This window comes from Scomber scombrus, chromosome 1, assembly GCF_963691925.1.
Source record: "Scomber scombrus chromosome 1, fScoSco1.1, whole genome shotgun sequence".
Taxonomy (NCBI): Eukaryota; Metazoa; Chordata; class Actinopteri; order Scombriformes; family Scombridae; genus Scomber; species Scomber scombrus.
This window is the reverse complement of record NC_084970.1, coordinates 24637832-24659811: the sequence shown is the minus strand read 5'-3', so window position 1 is coordinate 24659811 and position 21980 is coordinate 24637832. Positions and strand designations below refer to the sequence as shown.

Here is a 21980-nt window from a genome sequence, read left to right as displayed (position 1 = left end):
TAGGCCTACTGACATTCTTGCCAAGAGTGAGATGAGAAGATCAATACCACTCTCAAGTTTGTATACTACATATGAAGGTGATTAGCCTCATTTAGCTTAGCATAAAGGGGGAAAGAGCTAGTTTAGTTCATTCCAAAGTTCAAAATACGCCTACAGGTACCTCATTGTAGCTTATCTGCTTAAAACATACCATTTATGAAGTCTGCCGACAGTTTAGTCAAGCAGTAATGAGTACAGTTGTAAACCATTTCAGTGGGAAAAAGATTACCGTTAATAACTGTTGTCAAGAGCTTTACTTGAGTGTTTGAGGCTTTTCTATTGGCATGAATACATCTGGCCTCCTCTGACCTCACTCACATTAATAAGATGGTTTCTGCCCATCTGCCTGATAGTTCATGCAGGCAACTCCAGCATACTTTTTCTCCATCATTAGTGATGTTTATTCTCCCTAATGTGCTGGGTCATACTGTACAATACAGTATCACTTGGATGAAAGTGTCAGCCTGTAAATTCTGTTGTCACAGCTGCTGTGACACACCATTCCCTGTGCTCTCGTCTGCTGCTCAGTATGCTGCACGCATTGATCCTCGATACCACAATGAATTTTATTGTACCTAGTCTTGAACTTTATTTTTTATGAGTTGGCTGACTGAACTGAATGGTTTTGGTTAATTATCACTCTCACCCAATACAAACTTACATCAATCTTTTTTAGGCATTCTGATTTGGTCAGCTATACTTGTGAATACATTAAGAAAAAAGGAATGTATAAAGTTTAGACTATGTTGAAGTAAAACCTGTGAAGTAGATAGAAACTGAGCATTAAGTTTTATACTGTAACTGCATGAAGATGAAAATTAGATGCTGTGTAGCTTTTTAACAAGCTGAGCAAATGTACTGGTGTAAGCTTTTCTTCACCTAATTGGTTTCCTTCTTTGTTGTTGTTGTTGTCTTCAAGATATTTTAGGTAATTAATGTGGTAACATTCGTGGAAGGATGACTTAAGATAACTGTGAAGTAATCTGACTTTTTTAAGCTACTTGAGTTTATGATAAACCATGATTATTGTTTATCATAATTAGGAATGTATCAGCAATGTATAAGTTAAGAGTGAGTCCAGCCATTCATGAAGCATAAATCTGTACTGTGACATAAAACCAAAATACAGGTTAGTAAAAATGTTTCACTGAATGAAATTATGTCAAAAAAAAACAGCGAGGTATGTGTTAGTTAATTTGGAGAAGAAATTAATTTGAAAAGAAATTGCCTGTAGCTTAATGGCTTGTATTTAGTATGCTAGACAAGTACTCCTGCACATTTTGTAGTCCAATTAATCTGAGCCTGACAGCTACAGTGTTGCCTAAATAGATGTCCAATAACTTCTGATGCTTAGTTGACATTATTGATTTTTTTTCATTTTTATTGGATCACATTTCCTCTAATAACGAGACAACACAGTTGCTTATCTGATAGAGGTAGATAAATAAGGTGTCAAACATTTAACCTGAAACATTTTGACTTAAAATCATTTCATCATTTCCATGAAAAATATCAATTACAACTATGGCTGTAACAAGTCAATACAAAATAGCAATATATTCAATCACCATTTTCAATTAACTATTATTCATTGTAAGGGTAAAAAGACAGGAGTCTCACTCTCGCAAAATAGTTTTTTTATTATTTGTATATACTGTGAATGTTTATCATGAAGCCTGTAATGTGTCTAAGCTGTGCATCATGAATGCATGCTTCAAGTTTCACACATGTAAATTCTTTCATATAGTCTGAATTAAAAACAAAAATAACTCAAGTTTAGAATTGGGAGTTCACTTTAATGCAGAAACAAAAGGTTACATTTGTTTCAGAGCCTTAACACAGACTGACAATGTATATTTGGCATTTGATAGATTGAAATTCATTATGACGTGTTTAACGAATACTTCACTGATTGTTAAAACAGAAAATAAGATACTGTGTATGTGTCTCCATTTCAAGCAAATCCTTAAGATGTAAACTCTCACAAATGATGTTGCAAAAATGTAAATGTGTAACTTGAAAACATAAATAATGCTGATTCAAGCAAATGTGATTTTTTGTTGTTTAGCGTTTCTCATGTTGCCATTTTTAAAAACAGCCCAAGCAATATGCTGGCTCATTAATAATATTCAAACATCAAAGTGTTCTTACGTTTAATTATCAGCTGAAGGTTCAGTTCATCTCGATTCCTTTGAACAGTCTCCCGCAGAAAGTTGCAAGTGTTAGTTTGGCTAAAAATATCACATAAACCTCGGGCATTTACAGTACAAGCACTAACAGTGCACTACCATACATACTGAACACATACAGTTCATATTGAAGAACTTACACAACCTTACTTTAGAGGTAGGCTATAATTTAGTGATATTACACAATAGCACCCTCTAATGCCAAGTTTTCACACAGAAATGTGGGGATTAAGAGGCTTCTCGGGTTAGTTAAACTCATGTATTTCTTCTGATGAAATATTTATAAGAAATTCTGCAATTCAGAAAGTAAAGCTCTAAACATTACATGGCAACTCAACATAGTTGATGTATAAGCATTAAATCTATTTGATTCTGTAACACTTTATGGCTTTTGGATGACCCTTTCTCCCAGTGTAAATTCATTATGAGTTTTTTTTCTTGACACAGTGTTTATTTTTTCATATTAGCAAGAAGAGACGTCATGACAGTATCCTGAAGAACACAGTGATTGCTACATTATTAGTCATTTGGAGGCTCAAAAATGAAAGGTAAAATTGTCTAATTAAGGACAATACATTTCATATAGATATAAGGCATAACTGTATTAAACAGTTACAGTTTAACCACTATTTGCACTTTAAGAAACGTTTTTCGTACAGTCAAGGCACAAGTTCAAATTCAAGACATAGCACTTAGTAATTCTAGATGCTTGCGTTAAATCAAAAAAAGAAAAATTAGACATATTAGTTAGGAGAAAACTAATTTGGACAATTTAGGAATGTGTAAAAAAAACAACACACACTTGCATATAAAAAAACAGCAAGAAAAAAATCTGGCTAGCAGGCACCTTCGTCACACGACCACAGTAACATGCGTTTACATGTATTCCAGATTTAAATTACTTATAATGATCCACTGGTATAATGCAGCAGTTCTCCCAGAGGTTTTACCATCACAGACATAGCAGGTATACACTCAGGCTGTTTGGCCTGCAGCAGCTTACTTGCGTCCTAAAGACTCGGCCAGCTTCTTGAGCCTTTTCTTCAGCTCCAAAGGAAACTTCTCATAACATTTTTTACAAACAGGCTTCATGTCAAACTCAACAAACTTGTTCCTGCAAATGTGAAAGAGAAGAGGAGAGAAATACTTAATATGTAATCTAATGACTTGTCTATTGCCCATATTATCCTTACTTATCATTCATATCATCCACTCATTCATAACAAAATAAATTAAAGCTTGATGGAAGTGCAACTTTCTCATAAACAAGTCAAAGTAGTTATTAATGTAAATGTATACTGAGATGATTTTGTATAAACACCATTAATAAACACATTAGTTTTAGATGCATGAGAAGCAGGGACAACGTGCCATATTGTCAAAGGAGGAAATAAGGAACACCATAAAAAAAGAGGAAGCCACAGATTACACAAACCGAAAGATGGAGCGGTGAATTGTAAAGAATAATAAGTCTACAGACAGACAGCAGGTTTTTTCTTGCGGTCTTTGGCATCACGTTCACATCGGGCCAGACGACGTTTCAGCTCCTCAGGCATGCGCTCATAGCAGTGCTTGCACACTGGCTTCAGGTCAATTTCAACAAACTTATCTCTGAGTTACCGAAGGCGCAGCAAGTGAAGCGTGTACAATAAGAGAAGAAATTGGGAGGAAAAAGGAAAAGAGCCAAAGAGAGAGGAGTCGGAAGAGAAGAGTAAAAATTCATCAAGGCAAGTGTTAAGACTAGACGAGTAAAGTAAGAGTGTTACAGAAAAATATGACAAGACAATAACAATCTGCTGTTAGTGTTGACAGGATTAGTGAGTAAAAGAAGATATGAATGAGCAGAATAACTTACTTGAGAGTGAGTTTTGTGTTGCAGGTGGAGCACGAGAAACAAGTGACACACCAGGCCTTGTTGAGAGCAGACACCACTGAGGGGGACACGAGGGGGAAAAAAAGAAAATTATGAATGTTAAACTGATGCAATTTCAAGCCAGGGATGTCCACATATCACAGCTGTGAAAAAAAAAAATCCACATTAGCCATTAAGCAGAGCAGCTTTGCAACATTAGCAGGCTGAGGTGGACAAAATGCAGATACTTGACAGCAGGCTGAGAACATCTCTACTTCAAGCAACATTTAATTTCAATTAATAAAAAATACTTTACTAAATACAAGCTTTATCGTATTGATACTCACCATCGCCCTCAATCACACGGTTGCAGTGATAGCACACATCACCAAAGAGCTTGATAACAAAGAAGCACAGAGATTAGGTATTTATATAGCAAATAATTTGTCAGACATACTTAAAGGCCACTGAAATAAAAACAAGACTTTAAAAAACAATCATTTTTATTCATAATCTGTTCTTTTTCCTTACCTGGTTATAATGTGTCTCACAGTAAGCCAACCCCTTCCTCTCATAATGCCGATGACCAAGGAAAGGCTTCTCACACTTGGCGCACACAAAATGCTGCAAACAAAAAGAAACAAACTCTGAACAATGCCATGTGAAACTGACAATGCACTGTGGAAAGGGTGCCAAATCTTTAGTTTGAAACATGAATATTACATGAACATGTTTCTCAGTTTTTACTAAACCAGAAATGTTTGACCTAACCTATGGAGAAACATTACTGTAGCATCCTAAAGTGGTGTTTTAAATCACATTTAGCCCACCAGCACTATGAAGAAATCACTGTAATTTCCCTATAGTGTTGCCACAGTGTTTTTAAAATAGATCTACTTTTCTTGTGTCTGCTTGATAAAGTTCCTGAAGTGGCTGGATATAAAATTAATTTCAGCTAATAACCTTCTTTAGCATTTAATTGACTGCTATATGCTGATGATAGTTGGGAGCTTTTTGAATGGCTGAGAGGCCTCAGGAGAAATATTTTCTTAGCAGTGCTCACATCTCTCCTACTGCCTCAAATGAGCTCATTTGCAGTGTTTTGGTTTTTAAGTGGTTTATTTTATGAATTAAATTTCCCCGTGCATAAGTAATGTTCTCTAAACGTGAAATCACTTATAGAGGCTTTAATTGCTTTTCTGTGAGTGTAGCAAAAGATATATTGACTACAAAGGTGGTCAGCACATTTTTCCACTATTATGAATGTGTCAGTAGCCTTTCTGAAGCCTAATACCTGTAGTACAACCAACATTATTTATAGTAACACTTAAATTTAGTATGAATGAATACTTAATACTTAATTTTTGTGTTAAATTTTCCAAAGGGGAAAAAAAATCTGCACATTCATCTACCTTTTGAAAACACAAAAGGAAGATGATGTCCAAGTCAGTAAGAGTGGAGCATTTTCTGCACTATCCAACAACTGTAAAAATCTTTAAATGTTTAGTCTTGCCTCTTTCCAAAAAAACAAACACCAAATCATGAACAAAATAAACATGGTTGTGGTTCCTTAAGTAAACTCCTAAAGGCAACTTTACTTTAAGAGGAACAGACTCATTCAGTAATCTAGGTCTCAAACTGCAACACATTCGCATTTTGAAAATACATGAATTTAACATTGAGTCTTGAACGGCTGCCCCCTAAAAGTTGCTGAGTAGCATAAGTCCATTAGCCAGAGTTGTCTTGCATTTTGATCCAGTGTTAAATCCAGCTATGTCAGCTAAATTGCTGTTTTAAAAGACGCATACCAGCATCTCTACCAGCCCCTCCTTATTTTACCGTCCAGTGTAATCAACAGCACTGTCAATAGCCAGCGGTGAGACGCTCCATGCCCCAGTTGGATTTTATAACTGAACTAATACCAAGATGTACACTTTTTAGATCTCTAAATATGGAAATCTAGTGTTTCACAACAACCCTAAAAAAAGACACTTATAGGCTGTTAGACCAGTATAGTCTCTGAATAATATGTCTCATCGGAGGCTATATTGAAGAATGACGTAAAAAGTAATAATGTTGCTGAGTATGTATGAAGTAAGTATAAATATATGCCCCACCTCGTTCTGAGTCAATGCACTGGTCTGAAGTCGGTCTAAGTCAATTGTGAATATCCTGAGTCAGGGATAGCCCTATAATCTACTGCATTTATAGTCTTATTCTTGCTCACAAACCTCTACATGCCATTGCTTGCCCATCGCATTGACAACACGGCCCTCGATGGGTCTCCTACAAGCACCACAGATGGGCACACCCATCTTGTCGTGGCAGGGCAAACAGAAAAGCTCTCCCTTCAGTTCCCTGGCTTCAGCCGTCAGTTCCTTCCTGTGGACAGAGAAACAGCTTGTAAAATGCCATGGACAGGCTTTAAAAACAGTGCAATAAATACAATTTCAAATGAACTGACATATATTTTAATCAAGCAAAAAAGTCAAGTAGCAGGACTGACCCGCAATTGTTGCAGTTGAAGTGGTCTGGGTGATAGGGGTCATTCTTAAAGATCAGTGGCTGCTCTTCAATGATGGCATGACACTTCTGGCAGATGTACTTGCCCAGTCCACGAGCCTTCTCGCGGTTATGGCACGGGCGACACAGGTGCCTGAAGTAAGTAGAGCAGAACAAAATTCAGAGGTGTCAAGATGGAAACTGCTGCATTAAATAATGTTTTGACACTCTGTCACCGCTGCTCAGAACTCCATTATTTGTTAAAAGGCAAGCGTGAATGTCAGCAGCCTGACATGAGTGTAACCACCTGTTTTACAGGCTGTCAAACTGTTATGTTAAGGCTGTAATAAGATGGGATACAAACCTGCCAGCATTTTTGACAAACCCCACGTCTGCAAGCACAGCCTGGCAAATGTCACAGCAGAAGCAGTCAGGGTGCCAACTATTGTTCATGGCCTTAATGACACGACCAATGATGAACTCCCCTGGGGGAAATCACAAGTGAGAGATCAGTTTGAGGCAATTTTGATTTCTTCAATATTTGTTATGACTGGAAGCTTTTTAAAAAGGCGCTAAAAGCAATATTCCTGAAGAGCACTCTATTATGGAGTCACAATGCACTGTAGTGCTTTCTATAGTTTTCTCAAAGTGATACTTTAATGTTAATTGTTTGCTTAATTTAATCATACATGGCACTAAAATGCATCTTGGGTGGTCTAAACACCAGTGGTAAGAGTAAATCGACCATAAGATTAGTGAGAACCTGATCTCCCAAACAATATATGAAGGTCAGTGATAATTACGTCCACCCATGTGAACACAAATGTGTACGAGACAGCATTTAATTATTGCTTTCTCAATATTATAGCACAAAACATGGAAACACTCCACTCACATCACTGCCAAACAACTAGGAGAGGGTTACAAGTGGGGATAGGACCAAAAAAAAAAAAAGATACTGCAACATATCGCTATATTTCCAGTTGTTATACACTACCATTAAGTATTGGCAATTTTTTTTATAAAAAGGGGGCCGCTCAGTATTGATTGCTTCTGTTTATCATGTTAACCTTACGCTTATCATCAGTCACCAGCCCTGGATACCTTGTAAAGCTCTGAATATAGCACAGTAAATGATCGACAGGTCGCATGCTGAGTTTACAGTCCAAAAAGGGACAAATCTTTGGGTTATTAGCACGACATCACTTCTCTGCAGTCTGTTTTTTTTTTTTTAAACAACTGTAGCCTCGGTTGGTTCCTGTGTGAGGCACAAACTGCGCCTACAGTTAGCAGTGTTGTGATATTCATATTTAGCAGCATTTTTTTGTGTGAAACTAATGTACTGTGAATAAACACTGTTTGTTTCTTGCTTCTTCAGTTACAGTTATTATTTCTTTGTGATATATTGTATTGCAGAATCGTCTCTGTTGTAATATATCATTATCATGGGAAGAACATCATGATAGTATCATATTGAGAGTTTATCTCTGATTACGACCCTGACATTCAAGTTTACCCCACCTATGCAACTTCCCAAAAAAGGAAGTTCCCTCATATAAAATGTCTGATCACAACTGCACAAATTAATTTTTCACTTCCAATTAATTCAATTTATCTAATTTATCTTTTTAATTAAATCATTGCCTGGTCTATAAAATGTCAGAAAATAATGAAAAATTAGCACCCCAGGCTCTTTATTTATTATTTTTGATGCACTATACACTCACCACACTGATGACAGCACGGTGCAAAGAGCATCTGAAAGTCATGTTCACAGTATTTCCTGCCTTCAAACTGTGAAGAGAAGAAGATTGAGATCCCTTCATTGAAAAGAAGCATTCAGTACATACGGCATATAACAGCACTCCATACAACATAAAGGTTGACTACACTACCTCATAGAAGAGTCCCTCTGGAAACTGCTGGAAACACTGGGCACACACAAAGCACTGCTCATGGTACAGCTCGCCATTACTATTGACAATCTTCTCAGTCGGAGCAAAGCCACTCTTACATCGCTCACAGGCCGCATTGGCCAGGGCATTAGCAATGCTGTTGCATGAAACAAGAAAACACACACACACACACACACACACATTAGTACATTACTCCACCAGGGGCCCTGTGAAATGTTAGGCTGACAAATAACTGATGCAGGGCTAAACCGATGTTTATCATTTCTGACATAACTCCGATGGTAAGTGCTATGTTTGTGTCAGCAGCTGTCACCTTAGAGAATAGAAATGATTTGTGAATCATTGGGGGAAACTTCTACTACTCACTGCACAGTCATCACCTAATTTGGTAAAGGAGAAGAGGCACTGCAAACTAGCTGTGAAATGAGCATCTCCTCCAAATACACACATACATCCTTTACATCAGAAGTTTAACCATGATCATGAAGTTGTTAATGATTACACTGGTAAGAAAACTACAACAATAATAATAATGATACTAATAGCAGACCTGCATATCAAAAATGCTTCATAATAAACACAAATTAGCAGAAAAGATACGGTGTTATGAAAAAAGGTGTTGGCTCAAAAGGCCAGAGAGAGATTATACCACGTGTAATGCTCATTTTATTATGAACCAAAATAAGTAGCCCCCTAAAATACCCCTCAACCCCTCCCCCAAACCCCAAACTGAAGTCAAAAGTTGGCAGCACTGATAGACACCAAACCGACTCTGATTTAGTTAGTTTACCTTTTGCACCTGTAACCACATGCATATATGCTTAAATCAGGTCAATGTACGCTCATGAGTTACTTTAGCAATGAAACATCAATTAGCTTAATTAAAGACGTGACAGCTAATTGAGTTAGCATGCTAACCTTAGCTTGAATGAATGAAAGAAAAACAACGCTATTAATCAAACGACAGTCAACTAATTTGGACGTACATATATTATAACAGTGAAACCACATTAAACTCTTTGCCAGTGCCTAAAAGTGGGGTTTCTATCCAGCCAAGTAGTGGTTATGCTAAGATGACGTTAGCATTAGCTCCGAGTTAGCGGTAGTGTATTTGGGCTACCTCACCAAGCTAATCAAAACACGTACCTGCCCGTCATTCCTGCCACCCCCAGCATCACCTCCTAGCACCACAGTTTGAGAAACGTGGCTAGTAAATCAACGTGTGTGTTGCTTTTAGTTGAACTACCGTACTTTTCAGGCCAGGGGGAGCGACAGCCGTCTCGACCCCTCCCAGCAGAGCTATCTGAGGTCCACCCACACTGGGAGTGTCCTGCAGGTTAAAGGATTAAGTCATAGTTTTTTCATGTCTTGAATCATCAGTCAGGTTTCCACATGAACACTGAAACAGTTTTTCCTCGCTGTGATGATTCCTCCTATTTATAGTGACTGTAAAAAGATCCCCTTCAAATCTATTTTTTTGAACATTTTTAAATTTACATTTTTAATATTTTATTTGCACTGTATGTATTTGAAAGCAAATCATTATTTTTCTATGCAAACTCATATTTTATGCTCTATTTAGTCTATTTTTCTAGTCTAGTTTTTATTTTATTTTTCGCTCTTTCTATTTGTCTGTATGCTGTTTTTATTTTTATTATTATTGTTTTTTCTTGTTTTTAATTGTATGTTTTAATGTTTCCAATTTTTACTATTTGGGTTTCATTTTCATTTTTTATTTTATGTATTTTTTTAAATTGTATGTTTTTATGTTATTTGTTTCCAATTCTTACAATTAAATGATTGTTTTTATGTAAATGCACATTGAGTGGCCCTGAGTATGAAATGCACTATATAAATAAAGCTGCCTTGCCATCAAATGAGCTTTCAGTGTAAGTGATGGGGGCCAAAATCTACAGTGTGCACATAGCTATTTTGTGCATTTCAAAGTGAATCTGAAGCTTATGAAACTTCAGCAGTGTGATTTAGTCATATCAAGTGTATACTGTATCTGCCAAATTTACAGTCTTTTTAGTATCAAATTCCCTCTTTGTGTTTCCTTGGACAGTGTTTCCTTGTTGAGCTTCGGTGGAAATATGTCAACTATAAGACTGTAACATTCAAAGATATCGACTTAATTTGATTAATTTGCACAGCTTCATATTAGCTTCAAATAAACTTTTAAACACATTTTTGCACAGAAGGAGGACTGTGGATGTTGGCCCCTATCACTTAGCCTACATTGTAAGTGCATTATGAAGGTTCTTCTGATGGTCAGTATGAACAGGAGGTATGATTGTGTAAGAAAAACCTGTTTCATTTGAGCACCTGACTGTTGTTTTAAGACAGGCTTGGAAAATGTGAATTTATCTTTTAAATAGGCAATAATCTGCTTTCTGGATTTGCTACATCAAACTGTCGGTGTAATGATATATAAACTATTCAAATTAACATCTGAGCAAAATTGTTTGAATTTTCAAGGTTTTACAGGTTTGTAATTTTGCTGGGATATTTTAAAAATTGAAGATCAATACTCAAACACTGATATTTAAATTAAACTGGCAGAACTACTTGTTACTGCTAAACATACAGTACAAGAGTCAAAGTTACAGCACTGGTCTCAGCTATAACTGCATTTTCTCATGTAGAAATATGGAGAGCTGCAGAACAGCTGCTGTATGTTTTAGGCGACTAAATTCACAATATATCTTTTCAGGTGTGATGATCCAACAACAACACTGCTCATGAATTAAGTGCTTTTAACAAGTGACTCCAAATTATAAAATATATAGAGTTTTCAAAAGACATAAAATGACTCTTTTGACCAAGAATAATGTTCACCCACAAAGCATTAAGACCTCAGTAGAAGGTAATCTTCATATATTAAAGTGTGTTCGGAATAAAAGGGAAATAATGTGGATTTAAGTACTGCAGCAATCTGATTTCCCAAGCTCTTACCTAAAGTGCTACCAGCAAGTTTCCTCTTTAAGAAATATCACTTATTGTCCTTTTAAATCCTAAGACTTTAACATTTAATTAGCTTTGTATGGATCAAGAGGCAGCACTCAAGTAACATCTTTTATCTGATTCCGCTTATTGGAGCAATTGTCTGTGAAGATTCTCAGCCATGCAGGTAGTGGTTATTCAAGGAGGGTTGAATCGAGGGCAACTGGACTTATTGGAGTAATTATTTGAATGTGTTCTCTCTTGCTTGTGCTGGGTTTTATGTCCTCATGTTTAGTGTTGTTTATATACCTCCTTGGAAAGCACTCTGGCAGGAGGTAAGTGCTATATAAATAAAATGTACTTGTGTAGTGTTGCACTCTGCAATGATCCAATTTCCTCACTGTGATCTCTGAAGCTTAGTCCAACCCTGTCGCCTGACTTACATGGTACAATTAAAATGAGTTGACCAACAGTGTATGTACAAGTGTAATTTTATGCATTGGTATGTTAGTGACAAGATGCTTGATTAATAAAATATTCTTTGAGTCCCATTACAATTTAGAGAACATAGGATAAGATCTCTGTAGGAGACATAAAAAATAACTGAAGGCATTATAGAGAAGAATAAAGAATATAATAACAACTATTATATCCTTGCGTACTGGAATGAAGAAAAGCTACCTCACACTCGAAATGTGTCTGGAAAAACACATTTGAACACGATTCATTGTGAGAAGGCCTTATACCTTCTGCCATAGAACTGCTCTTTGACTGTTATTCCAGTTAACATCTGTACAAAATTTAAGTTTGAATTGTCAAGGTTTTACAGGTTTGTAATTATATTTGCATATTTAACAATTTGAAGATCAATACTCAAACACTGAGTTCACCACATCTGACAGAGAATTTAGTATACTGAGGTTGTCCCTCTCTCATCTTTAACCCAGTCCAGTCCTTCATTCCAGACCAGTCCAGCAATCCTGCAGTCCTTGTACTCCTTCATATTCACCCTCAGGTCATACTGTACATTTCTCTGTTCTTCCCTGTCTCGAGAACTGAAGGCTTTCTTTTTATTATTAAGAAGTAGTTTAGCGGCACTATATGCATCCAAAGCATTTTCAGGGCAGGTGTTTTATTGTGTCTAGTGGGGCAGGTAACATACTGATAAGTATTTGGTAATGTTTTGTCCAGTGTGATATGATTAAAGGCCCCAGTAACGTCTTCAAAAGCATTGAGATACTGAGTTTGAAGTCTTGCATCAGCTGATGGAGGAATGTAGACTGTAACAACAATGGTGGGCGAGAACTCCCTCAGCAAGTAAAATGGACGTATCCCCACAGCTAATAGTTCAATGTCCAGCAATAAAAATTCAAAACAGTTCAATTATAGCAATAAAAACCTGTCTCAGTGTTTTTATGGGCATCTGACTATTGTTTTAAGACAGACCTGAAAAATAGTGAATCTGTCATTTAATGCAAAATCACACCAGTTGTTACTGTCTAGATATTATAAAAATGCCATACATGAGCCACATGATGACGACTGAGCCATCACCATGACAACCAAGCAAACTCAATCTGCTGATGAAGACTGTTAGCTAGGGTGTGTGTGTGTGTGTGTGTGTGTGTTGGGAGTGGGTGGATGTAATTCCCTGATTTGCTCATTGAATAGAAATAATGTGTAAGTGACTGTGGCACAGTTGTTTTGAGTAATGTCACCTGCACAGCTTTCATCATGTCCATTTTTGTTGTTGTTGTTGCTGGAAGTTATAATGAATCGAAGTCAATTCAGACCTGGTTGATATGAAGGCTTTTTCTGGTATGATGGTGAAACAGCTGGAGATAGGATCCAAACCAGGTTCAAAATCACAAAAAAAGGTGTAAATCCAGTGTAGAAAAGAAGGGGTTAGGGTGGCATAACTACACAGTAAGCCACAATACAATTCCTAAATGTTATTTGTAAAGGCAATTTTAGGCATTTCTTTAACCTACTCAAGATTTGTTTTTTTAAATATGTTCTGCAGTGAAGAGCAACTTCAGCCCGATTTTGCCAGTGTTCATTATAATTCACAGACATTTAAGAGAAAACTAGATTATCCTAGCTCTAAGAAATGTAATTATGTTGGATAGAAAACCAGTCTCTTGTTTTAGCATGAAGGATTGTCCTCTAGCACAAAGATTAATTTCATTACAGTTTACTGTGGACAAAGAAATACTGAGGGTGTCTATACAAATTGAATTTCTGATGACTAATTGGATCTTTTCCACTTCCCAGAACATTTTCATCATGTCCTTTGCTGTAAAGCACTTTGAGCTTCATTTCTTGTATGAAAGGTGCAACCGTGTTGCTGAATGCATTACTGAACTTCTCAGGCCAGAGGGGTCAAACTCAGCTCAGCTCACTTTAGACCTGAGTTGTCTACAAATAACTAATGAATAAGATTCAACACCAGTTTTAAAAAAAACATACACATGCTTATTTAAGCAACAGTTTTGTCTTTATAGTTCAAACATGTAATAAATATTTAAACAGGCATTTTTAATGAAGCTATGAACTTCACTCACATAATACCTGTCTTTGGGAAAAGTACAAGAGGTCACCTCTCCTACCAGTCTCAGTACAATGTTTGACTAAAATAAAAGCAACACACAGTACACTATAAGAAGAAACACAGCCCTTACTCTTACTATCCTTGAATATTACAATAATATCTACAAGCATTGAATACAAATGCAGACAGTTAATATTAACCAGCAGATGATCTCATAAATACGCAATAAAAATGTATTGCAAGTCAGTAAAGAACAAAGTCCATTGTCTTTGTTGACCTCGAAAAAGAGAAAAAAAACAATTAAGACATGATGGGTCACTATTAGAGAGTGAAGTAGTGATATTTTTCATTTAACATTTGCACCATAAAAGAAAAGAAAAAAAACATACATAGGATGAATGCCAACTCTGTTAATGTTTGACTTGCAGGTCTGTTTTACTGCACAGTCCAAGGGTGGCAACTTCGAGCAAGTCCACAGACAACATGCGTGATAAATCCATAGTTCCAGATATTATTCTTCTATCCACTTTACTGCATCAAAAACAATAGTGAAATGGAAATATTTTACGCACTCACATTCAGGCAAACATTCAATTTATTCAACATTCAGCTGCCACACTGTCCTGTCTTCTGCTTTAAGATTACTATTTTCACATTATTAATTTATTTATATTCCTCCGTTACCACAGTTGCCACGTATGAGTGAGCAGTGGAGTATCTGGATGATGTGCTGCTTCTGGGTTAAATGGTATTTTTGTTTTTTTGCATGCAACACACAGATACAATATAGAACAAAGAATGAACATTAATTTAAGGGGGTAAAAAAAGGTCGTCGGCTGGCCAATAGTTTCCGTACGATAGCCTGAGAACATTATTGCAGTATGTACAATACTGGTCATAATTGTGCAGCCCTGCTCTAACTTTTTAACCCCTAATTCTGAATTGTTTTTTAAATCTTTTAAAAGTTACTATTGTCTTAAAGGAATATTACCATGGTGAATGATTGTGCTTTTAGGAGATTATTTCAGTTCCACAGTTCCACAATGCTGATTTAATTTCTAAAAACATCCAGTTTGAATTCAGTTTTTTTTTTAGTTTTTTAAAGAACAGAACGATAGCTCACTGACGAGTGTAACTTACAGGACTGACAGATTTACAGATCACAGTAAAATGTTTCATGATTGTGCTGCAACATTTCACGCTCTAAAGACACTGCAGCTAAACTTAACTTGTGATCCTTCAACAGAGTAAAAGTGCACCAGTAAGATTTAATAAATGTACAGATATATATTTGTAAACTAAAATTTCTCCCTCCCATTTGTTTTGCAATGTGACACATTAATATTTACAATTACAATAGGGTCAGGCAATGCAGAAATGTAGCTATTGTACACTACACACAAAAATATCAAGCATCACTCTTTTTATATTTATATATATGTATAAATATACAGTATATACAGACTAACATGATTATGGCCAAAGTCACTGTCGAGCATCGCCTTCACAAACAGCGGTCTTTGCTAGCTCTGTCCTTACCAAATCAGAGGACAGAGAAAGAGACAGCTCCATTCTTCTAAATGAGATGCAGCGACTCTGCGACGCGTTCTAAAACACATTCAAAGACATCAAACAGAGACGCAACGATAGAAGACAGGAGCAGATGACACATGGAGTCCAAAACCAAATGAAACCGCATGTATTCAACATGTAATCCTATTCAACCACAGTCACATGGTCAAACTTCCTGCTTGGGGTGATTGTCCCCTAATCATGAAGCATTTCTTCGTTTTTAGACAGTCACAGCGTGTCATTAGTTGGGCTGGAAAGTGTAAGAAACACTTTCAAAAATCTTTCACGACAGTTTAAGTTGGGAGAATTTTAACAGGAATGGGGAACTAATGGGGAATTTTCCATTAAATGTGAAGATTATTACCCGAACTACCACAATACTTGAGCTCAAAGTCTTTTTGTGCTTAGTGTGGTGTTTACGATTTGTTGACTGTATGCCAAATGATTTAGCTGAAATGAACGTTTCTGATTTCTATTCAAAGGATTTGTACTTAAGCCAGCGCAAAATCTTCACACTTCTGACTGAATCATACACAGTAAATACAGCCTGTGTACATGGAAAAAAAATTCCCCTTCATTTCCAATAATTCCCAGATATTCCTGTTAATTCCTGTGGAAACCTGAATTCTCCAGAAACATACACATTACCGATCTGCATGTTCTTAATAAATTGCTCAGAGACAAGGTGCTTTATGTCATGCGTGACAATGAGACAAATACATTTAGATATAAATATTCATATAAATATAAAAATCATATACAGTACATGAAACAATACGGCAGAGTGGAAATCAAAGTGACTTTAAAAAACAAAACAAATATAATGTTTCATCAGATCGAAGCTCAAAGACATGTTATGTTTTGTTACTCGCGGAGAAAAGCGGTATGTACAGTTCCTGGGAAAGACAGGAGAAAAATGAGTGGTGTCAAACACAAGAAACACATACACTCATACAATTTAACAATTTAAATCTACTCGGATTCCCTCAGCTCTACCAGGTAGGCATCATGTCGGGGAACCAGACACGACCCAAATGCTTCGACACCTCCCAGTGAATGTCATCCAGCCCATAGCGGTGATCAGGTACCAGCACTTCCTCCATGATGGATAGCTGTGTCAGTCTGTCTCCGCACATCTTGACGAACTCCACAAAGGCGCTGCAGGACACTTCGCACTCTCCCAAGCCGATGGCCGACAGATGCTTGCAGCGCTGGGCGATGCGGATCAGCTCTTCATCCAGCGGCCGCAGCCCATTGGCACACACCACCAGCTCCACCAGACGGGGGCAGGTGAGCCCAACGCGGCCCAGCACGTCTTTACTGACGGAGCGGCCGAAGTACAGGTGCGTGACGGGGATCTCGTCGCAGAAGAAGGGTCCGAACTCGTTCTCGTAGAGAAAGAAGTACATGACCAGATTGAATTTAGGAGAGTGGCGCATCATGGCGTCCCAGCTGCTCTTTTTGATGGTGTGGAACTGCTGGCCTGGATTATCACTGACCACGTCGATGCGAAGGTGCTCAAGGTGAACATGCTTCTCTGAGGAGAGCGCGATAAGAAGTTCATCACTCAGCAGATGGTAGTTGAGGGCCAGTTCTCTCAAGCCGTGGCACTGATCAGCCACACACAGGATGCCTGTGATTGAGAGGAAAATGAATCAGAGCAGCAAAGGAGAATATAGACGCTGAGCAATATTGATCAACATTATTCTGTCTCTCTGTAGGTTCTTGTTGCCACATGTAAGAAAAAATGTCTAACTAAAAACCATTTAATGTAATTTTTTCCTCATCACTTAACCACCCAATTAAGTCCTTGACTGCTGATAAATATGCTATTACACTCCCTTTACTTTCACCATTCCCTCTCTAATTTAGCATTAGTTGAAGGCAAACAGTTTTAGCTGACATTTAGCAAGACTAATGTCTTGCTAAATGTCAGCTAAAACTGTTCTTTATGTCTCAAACCCAAAACAATGATTAATCAATAGTTAATAATTGTTTACATGCCCAATATTTCTAACCTTCTAACTATGCGTACCTGCAGGGGAAACATGCGGACAACTACTCATTTTCAGCAGTTTGAGCGTGTCACTGCTATTAGCCACCAGGACTTTGAGGGAGGGGTCATCCACGGGTGTGTCATCGATCTTCAGGGAGGACAGAGATTTGGAGTTCACAAAAACTACCGTCAGTGCTGAGATGAAGTGAGACTGTTGAACAGAGCCAAAGAAAGAAACATTTAGTCATCCCTTTTCTTTGGTAGACATGCTGTTAAGAGTTTTACTTGAGTGCACGGTCCTTTTATCTGCGTATGGATGATAAGCAAACGTAGCTCGAATCACCTTTAGCCTGGTCTCGGCATATTTATTTAACAAACAAAAAATACAGACTGACGTGTTGTCATCTCTCTTCTTCATGGCTCATACAGAATAACTGGCACTAACCGGGAACGTGGTGACGTCATGTCCTTACGTACCGTAAATCTTATACAATACAAAACAGTGCAGTATATAATTCTACCATAATACAGGGAGTAAGGGCGCCATCAAATTACAACACTTAACACATGCTTTAGTCTTTCAGGTAGCCCTATATGCTATATATGTCAGAAAAGCTCATGTCACTGCTGAAAATGTGGTAATACCACTATAATATCAGTAATCTAAGACTTGTGGTGCCAAGTGATAGTCAGGGCGATAAAGTGACGTTTTCTATGCCTGTGAAGATGCAAAAACATCATTATCTTGCATTATCAGTTTACCTTGGGCAGCTCCATGAAACTGGGCCGGGCGGTGGAGATGAGCCCCAACGTTTTCAAAGAACAATTCACGAGCTGAGAGAGGATGTCGCAGGCTGCTTCTGCAGACTCTCTGCTACTGTCAACCTACAGTGTGCAACACGGAGAGAAAGAAAATAAAAACCGAGCAACACTTTAACTTGAACAGAACTACCTCTCCTCTCTTCCTTGCTGTCACTTCATACCTTGAAGCTGACATACTGCAGGTGGTTGGAGTGCCTTTTAATTATCTGCTTGATGAGATCCGGGTGTGTGGCCTTCAAGTAGGAGCTGGCTGGCTGGTTCAACTCAAACTCAAAGCACCGCCACAGCTCTGGCATATGAAACGCCTGGTTCCAGCTCCGGCACACCTGTGGTGACAGCAATAAAATCAACATGTGGGCTCAGTGATCCATCTCTCTGAAACATCCATATTTCATTAATTGGACAAGGGTTAGGGTTAGGGTTAGGGTTATTATACGGGGGGGGGGAATCAAACTACAGCAGCCAGATGTAAACAATGCATGAGCAGTGAATATCTGACTTTCCACTAAAAAATCCAGCAGGAAAAAACTGAGTTTTCCTGGTAGCTGAAAGGGGAAATGAAGAAAAGAAGTGGAAAACAACATTAAACAGTCACACACTGTCACATATCTATTGACTATGCTATAGACACGTAATGAATACAAGAGCAAAAACACAAAAACCACCACTTGGTGAAAGCATTTCCTGAAGCAATTCATTATCATAATCTTTTGAAATTTTTCTGTTTCAGACTTGCATTGTGTTTCCCGGCCGCACTGTGTTCTTCCTCTGCGGTTCATATTTTGTAGCACATTTCGATCTTGAATGTTCTTTTTGACTGTGCAGTAATTTTACTGACTGCATCATAACCTCCAGCATATAGCATGTATTATAGTCTGAAATGCCCAGTTTAGGCATTAATTGCTTATGATTCTCTGTGAGACAAATCTTGCAAATATAAATGGAGTGGGCGGACATTTAATGGAAGACTTAGATCAATGTTTTGTGAATGTAAAGAATGATAGATTTATAACACAAGTTGCTGGTTAGCCACAACAAATCCTGTCAGGTTCCTGGCAAACAATTTCCACTAAGGGCTGACTGATGGCTCGTTATTATCAATCAATCAATCAATCAATTCTTATTTATATAGTGCCAAATCATAACAGAAGATATCTCGGGGTACTTCACACGTTGAGCAGGTATATAAGGTACTCTTCATTTTACAGAAATAATTCCGTATGAGCAAGCACTTGGCGACAGCAACAAGGAAAAACTCCTCTTCAACAGGACCGGTTGGGTTCAGAAATAAAGAAGGAGGGAAGGGGGACAGAGGAGAGAGAGACACAGAGAAGCATGAAAACAACAACAATAATGATAATGATATTTATAATATGTGTACCTGAGAAGCGTAAGCCCTATCCAGCAGAGGCAGGTACTGGAAGATGTGGAGCAGGATCTCCTGTGGCAGACACTCCCAGTGGACTCCCTCCCCTTCACAATCTTTATCTCTCCTCTGCTTGCAGGGCCGTTTAAGAGTCTCCTGAGACCCACTGCTGGTGCCACCTCCGTCCTCCTGCTCATTCCCTTGAAGACCTCGTTTCATCCTGGGAACACAGAAAGGGAGTTAACTAAATCCAGATGTATGGGCAAGATTAACGTTACGGGGAAAGAAACTTGTGATTTGTTCATGCGTGGCAGACTAAATTGCAAAGCTATAAACTGTATTCATTCTCAGTAAATCTATTTTACTATATTAATTAAAACTGTCACCAATTAATTATCTCCATTGCCACGTGAAAAATCCACATGAAAATCAACCTTGGGCCGCTGCTACTAAAGCTGGTCAAAAATAAATGCATTATATATAATATCTCAATGAATTAACACAATGCTGCTTTCAGAGTCAACACTACCATTCAATTGAGTTAGTCATTTTAAATGGATTTTGCATTAATGTGATGAAGTTCCTTAATTTGTCATGTTTTTTAATTCACTTGATTAACCAGAAATAGACTTACCTGCCAGGTTAGCCTACCCATTAACATTTTCTCAATTGATTTTCCACAAAACGTAATACATCACTAAACATTCATTACTATCAAGAAATAAAATTGACAATTTTCTTATCTTTTTAAAAATCTGTAAAAAAAAAACTAATCAATTAATCAGATGATTCGATATGAAAATAATCTATATTTGCAGCACTAGTGATGTGTTATTTTTTTATTTATATATGTTATCCTATTTTGTCTGAGTTATTGTTGATTCTTTTTTTTAGTACACTTTCACCCTTATGCTGCTACTTTTTTCCACTGTACTGCTGTGTCAATTTTAATTTCTCCCAAGGGGGATCAATAAAGATACATCCATTCTTATCTTTACCTTTGCTGCCATTTTAAGGCTTTTACAGTGTTTAGGATTTGTGTGTATTAATATAATTAATGTGCTTTATGTTTCTGGTGCTGTCGTAAGACATTTGCTAAGTATATGTTTAGTAATCTTGCATTTTATGTGGAGTTAAGTGTGTTTAAATCGTTTATATCGCAAGTGCACCGAGTACTGAGAAATGACACTGAAGAAATATTGAATCTTAGCCCGCTACACTGTACAGAAGATTTGTTTTATCCGTTTTGGAAAGGTATAAATAAATGTCAGCTGTGTGTCTCTGCTCACACCACCCGAGGATGAAAATACTGTAATAAAAAGGAGGACAGACACACCTCCTTCTGCTACAACCAAAACCTGCGTCTGATGTTCAGTTCACAAGCTGAACGTTACCCTATGATCATCGAGACTTTATTTATACAATAAATTTGCACATTTTGGTACATGGCGTAACATGGATGATTAGTTTATACAAGATCGCACCGGATCGACCGAGATTTAACGTTAGCTATCGTTAGCTTAGCCGAGCGTTAACTTACCTACATAACAACTTCTAGTTAATATAAAAGTAACAACACAGTTGAGTTAACAACCTGTTGAGTTTAAGTTATCATTAATTACCCGCCCCGTCCTCCTCTTACCTGGCTTCCCCCTCTTTCGGCTGTTTGTCAGAAAAGGCGACCACTCAACGTCAACCGGGACCGACACAAGAAAACTGCGTTGGGGCTAGCTGACCGATCAAACACATCGGACCATAGGACAGCACCGATGGGTCGAAGAGGTCGGCCGATGTTGACGAGAAGCACCGTCTGAATCGAGATTGTCAGAAGTGTTTTCGTTTCCGAGCGTCTGACCTAGTTTCGTTCCCAACTCTGCTCCCGTAGTTTGTGTCAGCTCAGCTAAAGATGGCGTTTATGTTGTTGTCTCCGCCGGCCTGCAGTGACGGCAGGGGGAGCTGTTTGTTATAATGAATCACAGGGCTGGGAAATGTGATAGGTCACAGATTACTAGTTAGCCTGTTTAAAACTTGACAGGTTACAGTTTACTCGTTACCCTGTTTATGTGATAGGTAACAGAGTACTAGTTACCCTGTTTAAAATGTGATAGGTCACAGATTACTAGTTACCCTAAAATGTGACAGGTTACAGTTTACTAGTTACCCTGTTTTATATGTGAAAGGTTACAGAGTACTAGTTACCCTGTTTAAAATGTAATAGGTTACAGATTGCTA

The 21980-nt window shown here is 37.7% G+C and overlaps 2 protein-coding genes across 4 annotated transcripts; both read right to left on the bottom strand.

Annotated features, from left to right (window-relative positions):
- Positions 1 to 1876: 1876 nt before the first annotated feature.
- Positions 1877 to 9797, bottom strand: LOC133984613 (LIM and senescent cell antigen-like-containing domain protein 1). 3 transcript variants are annotated; one of them, XM_062424042.1, is made up of 10 exons: positions 9645 to 9797; positions 8478 to 8634; positions 8310 to 8376; positions 6947 to 7067; positions 6587 to 6736; positions 6312 to 6462; positions 4612 to 4704; positions 4428 to 4476; positions 4084 to 4159; positions 1877 to 3342 (listed from the first exon to the last, which is right to left on the bottom strand). In XM_062424042.1, the coding sequence occupies exons 1-10, from the start codon at positions 9671 to 9673 to the stop codon at positions 3228 to 3230; spliced, it is 1008 nt and encodes a 335-aa protein (XP_062280026.1). In that variant the 5' UTR covers positions 9674 to 9797; the 3' UTR covers positions 1877 to 3227. The 3 variants fall into 3 exon arrangements, with proteins under 3 accessions (XP_062280026.1, XP_062280035.1, XP_062280043.1); XM_062424059.1 differs by having other exon boundaries at positions 3229 to 3839; XM_062424051.1 differs by lacking the exon at positions 9645 to 9797 and having other exon boundaries at positions 6947 to 7038; positions 8478 to 8551.
- A 4172-nt stretch (positions 9798 to 13969) lies between these two features.
- On the bottom strand, positions 13970 to 21659 carry LOC133984603 (F-box/LRR-repeat protein 3-like). Its single transcript, XM_062424029.1, has 6 exons — positions 21391 to 21659; positions 19764 to 19968; positions 18544 to 18708; positions 18323 to 18445; positions 17600 to 17771; positions 13970 to 17197 (listed from the first exon to the last, which is right to left on the bottom strand). The coding sequence occupies exons 2-6, from the start codon at positions 19965 to 19967 to the stop codon at positions 16557 to 16559; spliced, it is 1305 nt and encodes a 434-aa protein (XP_062280013.1). The 5' UTR covers position 19968; positions 21391 to 21659; the 3' UTR covers positions 13970 to 16556.
- Positions 21660 to 21980: the final 321 nt, after the last annotated feature.

Bases quoted from the DNA above. Each gene is read 5' to 3' on its own strand.
- LOC133984613 (XM_062424059.1), bottom strand. From the start codon at position 9,673: ATGCTGGGGGTGGCAGGAATGACGGGCAG. The intron at 7,068-8,309 runs GTGAGTGTATAG...GATTTCCCCCAG, and splicing joins ACCGTGCTGTCATCAGTGTG to GGGAGTTCATCATTGGTCGT. The intron at 4,160-4,427 runs GTGAGTATCAAT...TGTCCCCCTCAG, and splicing joins CCGTGTGATTGAGGGCGATG to TGGTGTCTGCTCTCAACAAG.
- LOC133984603 (XM_062424029.1), bottom strand. From the start codon at position 19,967: ATGAAACGAGGTCTTCAAGGGAATGAGCAGGAGGACGGAGGTGGCACC. The intron at 18,709-19,763 runs GTACACATATTA...CTGTCACCACAG, and splicing joins ATAGGGCTTACGCTTCTCAG to GTGTGCCGGAGCTGGAACCA. The intron at 17,198-17,599 runs GTACGCATAGTT...TCTCAATCACAG, and splicing joins TCCGCATGTTTCCCCTGCAG to GCATCCTGTGTGTGGCTGAT.